The sequence below is a fragment of the Scophthalmus maximus genome, chromosome 4 (genome assembly GCF_022379125.1).
Source record: "Scophthalmus maximus strain ysfricsl-2021 chromosome 4, ASM2237912v1, whole genome shotgun sequence".
Taxonomy (NCBI): Eukaryota; Metazoa; Chordata; class Actinopteri; order Pleuronectiformes; family Scophthalmidae; genus Scophthalmus; species Scophthalmus maximus.
The window spans coordinates 14,447,279-14,455,155 of NC_061518.1; the positions used below are offsets into that span (position 1 = coordinate 14,447,279).

The following is a 7,877-nucleotide window of genomic DNA, read 5'->3' on the forward strand; positions in this document are numbered from 1 at the left end:
ATGAAGGGGGATGAGCAGCAGCCCTATGCAAATGAGATGCTCAGCTGACCCTGTAGTCGGACACCTTGGGAACGCACACGCCCAGCCCTGCAATCACACAGTGCACATTTATTACAGTAACATCTAATGCAACGTTAGCTGTGAAGGTTCGCTGGAGTCCAAGAGGTGAGATTTAGGAAAAATAGCTTTGCTTACAGTATTATGCAACATATTGTATTCAATGTTCACTTCATAAGCAGAAGGAAGCCGAATAAAGGCAACAGAATAAAGATTGTATTGAGTGATTGTGACCTTAAAAAGTGTTTGGTTATCATCACAGATGCCTTTATTAACCATTGTTCTAACAAAATATAGGTTACATTAAAAACCAAACATAAAAATAAAGTGATATTGAATAATCACTGTAAAATAAGAAGACAGACATCTCTTACTACAGATTAAAACTGTCAGATGACTGCAGGTGAAACGACACAAAAAGGGCTGCATAGGATTCACAGAAAACAACAGACAAGTGGACCAACCCAAGAGAGAAATAAATCTGTGCTACACAATGGTTATAAATTAGTCAGAGGTGATTTAGGCTTTCCACAGTGAGAGAAGAGAGCAGTAAAATATGACGGAGAATGGAAAACATTATTAACTATTCACAGGAGAAGCTTTCATATACCCTGCCTCTTTCCTTGTTCTCACTCAAAAGTGCATTAGACCTGCTTTGACAGAGTCTGCTCAGTATCAGATACAATCATAAGTCGCTCGTGCCACACATTTTCAAACGCCAAAGTGCATTTTCCCACTTTTGCCCGGATGTGTTCCTCTTAACTCTCCTCAATTCACATGCAGCAATTATATTCTTTCCTAACAAGCACTTGCCCTCGTCCATCTCTTTTACATGACTCCAGGTAAACTTATAATTTAGTAAGGCAGTGCACACCTAGTTGTGCACATGTGGTTTCCAATATTTCATTTCATTCAGATTCACTGCTAACATTTCAGAGCACATTTTCAGGGAAGATCTTACCGTTACGTAAAACATAATTTTGAGACAAAATAGCACCGGTCATGGTGCTTCCAATTCTAGATACGATTAGTAAGTGTGCTTTTAAGTGAGTCATTTCGTTTTCAGCTCATTTTCTATCCTCCAACTTCACAGCGTCATCAGGCAAAGTTTTACCATTCACATCTCTCAAGTCTGCTTTTAAAATGCTTCAAAATACACACGACATAGGACAGTAATAGGAAGACATTCAATATGAAACATTAACACATTTACATACATATCTATATATCAGTGAGTTGAGATGCAAACTGTGATGAATACTTTGAGCTGAGAATCTAAACTGACCAGAAGCCCTTTGTTTTCTTTTGGGTTGGGATGCACCAGTAACAACGGCAGGGAGGGGAGATACCAGGACCAAGACTGATCAACTGGTATCTTAGGGTTTCCAAACTTTTTGTAAACTCAAACCAAGAGTTAAATCTAATGGAAAATATAGAAAGAAGCATATTCAAACAGGTGTTTGTGTAACCAAACAATTTTGATCAGATGTCAGCAAAATATTATAATAACAAATAATTAAAAAAATAAAAAAGCTTCTGTTGGTAGTGAATGGTTGGTGTTGATGCATCCCTGTGTATCCACCTCAGTGGTCTAATGCTTTCTGGTCTTATACTGCATGGATGCGTGAAAAAGCAAAGCAGACAATAAGTAAATAGCCACTGATTCAACAACACGACACACAGTAAGCTCTGCTATGGCCAGACCTTTTAAATCCAGCTCTGTGCATGACAAATCTAAGTTGAGCAGTGGGAAATATCAACTCAGTGAAGGCCATTTCTCATCTCTGCAAAACTATTTTAACAACATCAGGGAGCCTATGGCTGCACAATGTCACATATCATGTGAGGTTTTGAGATAAACATTACTGAAGGATTGACAGTGGAGCGGCTCCAAAAACTAAGTGGTTACAGGAATAGTCTTTTATCCACATCCCGACCTGATGCCAAGATGATGTGAACAAAGGCTGAAGTGATGTTCAGATTAGTCAGAGCACAGGAATTAAAAGCACAACAACAACAACAAAAACAACAAAAACCCAGGATGAATGACTGCCTTCAATTAAACTCATTTTTGCCAAAGTCTACGTAAGCAACAGGATTTGGATCAGGTTTGGAAGACTGTGTAACATCAATCAAGGCATGTGGTATGGAAAAGAAGTAAATAGTTTGCAATCTAAGGAAGGAAATATTGAACAATGAGGCGGTTCAAACCATTGTGTTCAGGGAGCAGAGCAGCATTACTCTTGCACATGACGACCATCATGTACCATCAGAGCAGCAGCAGCTGGTGAAACAGTCGCGCCTGCAACAGCTACAATGTCTGCTAACGACAACGCTCAATGACATTAGAAACGAATTAGCATTGTTTCAAATGTACAATAATGCCTTTCTGTTTGAATGTGTCTGTGAGAAAATGATTACTGAGAAAATGCATCTGTTTTATAATGATCAACCTGAAGTAGTCCACAAGTAATCTGAGGTATATTTGACCTTGCAAACAGCTACATGTATTTTCTTTGGGGGAACAACCGTGTTCAATGGATTCATTCAGAAAAAGTACAGGGCAGGAAAGTTGAAGCCCATTTCAATATACTGTACATGGCTGTATGATTTGATGGAATGGTCTCAATACAGATATGATTTGGGGGATTGTTTTTCAAGAAAAAAAAAGTTGAGTTTATTGTCTTTGGACTATGTTCAGGCCTCTAGACTTTTGAATTTGGCAAAATATGCAATCATTTTTACATTGATGCAGGTAATAATAAATGCAGTTATTCAATTGTTGAATAACTGCATTTACAGTAAATAACAAAAGGCAGGTTTGTGACTTAGTGTCCCTAGAGGCCTACCTGTACATGGGCACCAACTATTTACATGTGCCTATAGGCCTTATTTAAAACGTTTAATGTCATTCCAACGCATGTACTATATTCATACTTGACGAAGGAATTACTGGACAATATTAAATGCACAACTTCCCGCAACATGGCTTAAAAATAAGGCATCTTATAAAGGCATGACAGTGGGGAATTATACGTTGAATTCGTATGAATATAACAATTTGCACAATGCTGTCAACTCTGCCCCTTTCTATTTTGCAAACATGCTCAACATAATGATAATTCCAGTATCACCATGCCATCGAATAAATCTGCAGCATCTCTTGAAATGAACAGTGATGCACGAAGTCGGCACTGGCCGGCACGTTTTCCGTGGCACGTGTTTCCACATTACATAACCCGAGCATGTCCTCCCAAAGGGCACCACGCCGTACAGAGCCCTGACATCAAGGCAAATTATCTCACATCCAACTTGGGCCACCTCTCAAAGGTTAACACACCTTAACGCTCAGTCTGTCACCGCAACACGGACAATACTTTAAATGTCGTGGTATATTATTGTCCGTCTGTGTGTGTGTGTGTGTGTGTAGCTGACAATGACAAGGGGGGGGAGATCATTTTTAACAGGCTACAGCGTAATTATGGTACCCGGGGATCAATTACGCACACATTACGCACGCAGCGTGCCACTGCGGACGACGAAGCTCATATAAAGTGGATCCATCCATTCTCCCATTCCCGCGGCGGGGACATCTTGAACCGGTGACGCCGCACTTTGTAATTGTTCCCATTATTATTGTCCCAGAACTCCTGCCCGCCGACACAGTATTTAATCGCAAACTGCAAAGCGCCTCCATTGTCCGGGTAGGCAGGCACGACGACCTTGAAACGAAACTTATCGGTGTCCCCCTCGCTCGAGTCGGGAACGTAGGAGGCCAAACTGTCCATGCACGTCATCCAGTTGTTTAGAGAATAGCGCAGAGAGACGCTCTTTTCGAAGGCCAGGTTCAACACGCGCACAAACCCGGAGAGGCTGAACTCGTCCGCCTCGACGCTCTCCAGCAGCACTTTCACCTCCCTCACTTTCTGCCCGAAGCCGGGTAGTGTGCCCGGGTTGGTGAACTGCAGCTCCATGGACACAGACTGCGCAGGGGCCCGGGGGAATTTGGTTTCCGAATGATTGAGGTGGAGGTGTGCCTTCGGTAGTGTGGCCAGGATTCGCTCCGGCACCTCTGGCTCATCGGCATCGTCGAAATGCTTCACGGACGTGAGCTCGAGGCCAAGGGAGTCGGCGAACCGCACTTTCTTTTGACTGGTTGGACTCCTGCTGCGGGAGATCTCCAACTTTGCCCTCTCCGTGGGCGTGGGCAGCGACTTGCATCTCCGACGCAGCGTTGGACTTTGCTGCGGCTTGAGGAAGATCTCCCTGCCCCGTGGCCTCTCGTCTACCACGGGGCTCTCGATGGGCTCGCAGGTGCCGTTCATCATGTCGAAATCCTCCCCGTCGTCGAGCCGCGGGTTGGCCGCCGCCAGGCTCCCGAACAGCCCGGCTATGCAGCTGTAGTTCCTCGGCAGGCAGTTCTTCGGGGGCAGCATGGCGGGAGGATGCGCGCACTCCGTTTCCATGAAACGCAGCAGGACCCAAGAAGTCGTGATGGGGAAAAGCCCGGCGAGTCAAGTGATGGAGCCGTCAGGTGTCCGTGTCCCCCGCGCCAATAGGTGCTGCGGCTGCGGCGGATGCTGACACTCCGCGGCTCTGGACCAATGAACCAAAGTGGTGCTGTGCGTCCTCAAAGTGCGAGTTTGCTCCTGCTCCTACTTTGAATGGAAGTGTGCGTAACGAACATATCCCACTGTCTGCGCAATTCATTTAAAAAAAAAAGAAAAAAGGAATCACATGAGAATACCTCTCCATCTCTCATCGAGCCTCTCTCGATCACATTCCCACGAGTTGAACATGCAGTACCCTCCCACAGCTGACGTGAACCTGAGGGGCAGAGTTCGACGTCTACTGACGGTCTACGTGCAGAACTGCATGTTCCAACCAGTCAAAATGGTTTCCTCCTTCAGAAGTGATAAACCGGTTAACTCCTGCATGCATCGCACTGTGGCTCTGGCCACGGCAGATCACAGTGCGGACTGAGACCTTTAAAAAGAAATACATTTTAATATGATTGGGGGATTTCTTTTTTTGTGACGTATAAGTTTTGTTGCATAACAGAGATGTGACCGCTCGTCCGGAGCAGCCCCGAGCTGCTGCTGCTGCAGCGGCGTGTTCGGCCCCGCCCCCTTTTCTCTACGTCACGACTTCCCTTGAAGCCTCTGCGGGTTGTCATGACGACAGCGTTGCGGCTCGTATCTAAAGGCATTCAGCGACTGTGCACTTCTGAGACAGAGAGAAGAACAGAAACACTATCGACCAGAAAGAAAACCACCACGACGGAACAGCAGAACTTTGCGTTGAGTGGTGATTTCCGATACAAGAAGGGGAGGGAATAAAAAAAAAAAAATGAATGAAATCAAATTACAACCGGGATTCAGTCTTCAGGCCTCCTTCCGGTGAGTTGGACGAACTGGAGGAGCGTTTACGTGTTCAATGTTTAAATCTGACCGTGTCTCTGTAACCTGACTTAATAAAACAATATATAAATTTCACCATATTTTGTTTCTTATTTTTGTGTTTTTTTAGGTTTCACCATGAAGTACTAAGAACTAAGATATAAACTAAGTGAAAAATGGCGACTTTAAAAGGAGTGGATCACACAGCGGTGGCTGGATCAGACGAGGAGCCTCCAACACAGGAGGACACGGTTGGTGAGCAGCTTCACGAGACACCAGAGAGAAGACTAACCGATGTCCTTCTAGATATCAGTGTGGAGGACCTCTCAAAAGAAATGGAGCCGTATGAGTATCACCGTTACCCTGGTATGGAAGAAGCTGTAAGTGAATGAATATATTAGTACTGCAAACCGTTACCTGCCATTGTCTGATTTAGTTCATGTCAAAGTTAAGCAGGTTGTACCAATAGCACAAGTTGACTCACACAAATAAGTGTCCTGGTCACAGTTTGGTGTCAATGGAGAGAGAATTAAATCTAAATTTTTACACAAGAAGAACAGAAATAAAATATCATTCTAATTTCTGATGATTATATTTCAACCTGTTATTTAGCCCTTACCCACTGTACAGGGATTTCTCTGATATTGGTATCAAATTTGCACAATCTCACAAAAAATTATTCTTTTGGTATGTTTTCAGTTTATACATATCAAAAATGTTGTTCTCATATTTAACAGTATGTTTAATATTAAAACAGGGCCGTGGTTGGGCCAGAGTTGCTCCACTGGGCTGCATACTTTGGACTGAGAAGAAATGTAGGAAACCAAAGCATAAGGAGGCCGACAACCCGACCCCCTTGTCTGTTGACCCAACACTCATCGCAGAGCACCTCTGTGAGTCGCATGCAGCCCCTCACAACAACTTTAATAAATCCATGGGGTTAAAACAGCAGGTGGGATCTTGGAGTGCCACTGCTACAGCGGCTCTGCAGATAGATGACTCAGAATGGCCCGTCTTCAATGCCATGCAGAAAACCATACCACTCATCTCACTCCAAGAGGCGCTCCAGGAGGAAGGGACACTCAGAGCGACTTCTTCGCAGTCTCACCATAGGTCCTCAAAATACACAAAGCCAGAGAACAGGCCCATAAAGTCTCAGAAACAAAGCCACAGGCCTAATAGCACCCTGGTTCCCATAAAAAACTTCACATTTTTTCCACCGATCAAGTCGCCACACCTAAATCTCAAGGTTGGCAGCCAGCTCTGCAGTGGCAAGAAGGCCTCAGAGGGAGAAACCCTAGAGGAAAACTGTGTCATGTTTGACAAGAAGAGTGAGGCCAGAAGAACAAGAGTCGACCCTGTTGCAAGTGCAGAGCTTCCCCATTACCCCACAGCCCAGAACTCCAAACAGCGGACATGTCAGCATAACCCCCACTTGTTCTCTGCTGTAAGCATTTCTATCTCCAAAAGGTATCGGGTGCCCAGGTCATCCAAACCAGATGCAGCGCACAACAGGAGCTACTCAATGCGTGAAGCAGACCCACTGGCATAGTGGGTCTGGTTCACGCAGATGCCCAAGCCCATTTGAACCACAGCTGTCTGTTTTCTTAAGGAACAAGGCTGTGTACTGCTACGCTGTATGAGGCCTGTGAAATATAACTGGAAAGCGTCTGGAGACTATTCAAGTGTACCACAATTTTCAAATCTCAGGTTCAAGAGTGTAAAGTCTCATCATCATGCATGTCTCAGCCTTAATGCATCATACAGTGTTTCCATCAAAATAATCAGTTGTAAGAATGAATTCAACGTAAGGGACATGTTAATGAAAGTCATAGCAGAGATAATTAATTTGGTGTTAGTGTTCAGACCATATACTCACCATAACAGTCAAGTGAAAGGAACATTGAAACATTTAGCTCTTTGTGTCACTTTAATTTTTTTCTGACCAGTTCCCACAAGTGCTTCTTCAACTGTTCTGGTTTCCTAGAAACAGTGCAACGTACCTCGTAAGAATCCTGCCCTGGACTATCTGCTTTTTTAAACTCCAACTTTAGTATCGCATTGAGGCTACTGCATCTGGTCAGTATGTCTTCAGTTTTGTATCATCATGATTCCTGGTGGGATGTGGATAGAGTCTGGGTTATGTAGCGTACAAAAGTTTAACAGTGCGGGGATCCTTTTATGAATGGTGTCATGTTGGTCTCCAAAAAACAGCCATTTACTGTAAAATTATTGAAATTAGGACAAGCGTTTTACTTTGCAAAATGTTTCTACTACCTCTTTGTGTTCAACTGCCCTGTGCCCTACAATTTTTTAGAACGGTTTTCTTTTTGATATGTCATTTCAGTTCTTAGTATAACAAGAAATATTTTCTCAGAGACTACTAGTCTGGAGTCATTTTTTGCATGAATATAGAGAAAT

At 43.9% G+C, this 7,877-nt stretch overlaps 2 protein-coding genes across 2 annotated transcripts; one reads left to right on the forward strand and one right to left on the reverse strand.

The window, feature by feature from the left end:
• Positions 1-302: 302 nt before the first annotated feature.
• LOC118302675 (protein phosphatase 1 regulatory subunit 3E) lies at positions 303-4,527 on the reverse strand. Its single transcript, XM_035629007.2, has one exon. The coding sequence runs from the start codon at positions 4,521-4,523 to the stop codon at positions 3,603-3,605; it is 921 nt and encodes a 306-aa protein (XP_035484900.1). The 5' UTR covers positions 4,524-4,527; the 3' UTR covers positions 303-3,602.
• A 526-nt stretch (positions 4,528-5,053) lies between these two features.
• LOC118302674 lies at positions 5,054-7,836 on the forward strand. Its single transcript, XM_035629006.2, has 3 exons — positions 5,054-5,456; positions 5,587-5,836; positions 6,214-7,836. The coding sequence occupies exons 2-3, from the start codon at positions 5,633-5,635 to the stop codon at positions 7,006-7,008; spliced, it is 999 nt and encodes a 332-aa protein (XP_035484899.1). The 5' UTR covers positions 5,054-5,456; positions 5,587-5,632; the 3' UTR covers positions 7,009-7,836.
• The last annotated feature ends 41 nt before the right edge of the window (positions 7,837-7,877 follow it).

Bases quoted from the DNA above. Each gene is read 5' to 3' on its own strand.
- LOC118302675 (XM_035629007.2), bottom strand. From the start codon at position 4,523: ATGGAAACGGAGTGCGCGCATCCTCCCGCCATGCTGCCCCCGAAGAAC.
- LOC118302674 (XM_035629006.2), top strand. From the start codon at position 5,633: ATGGCGACTTTAAAAGGAGTGGATCACACAGCGGTGGCTGGATCAGAC. The intron at 5,837-6,213 runs GTAAGTGAATGA...ATATTAAAACAG, and splicing joins ACCCTGGTATGGAAGAAGCT to GGCCGTGGTTGGGCCAGAGT.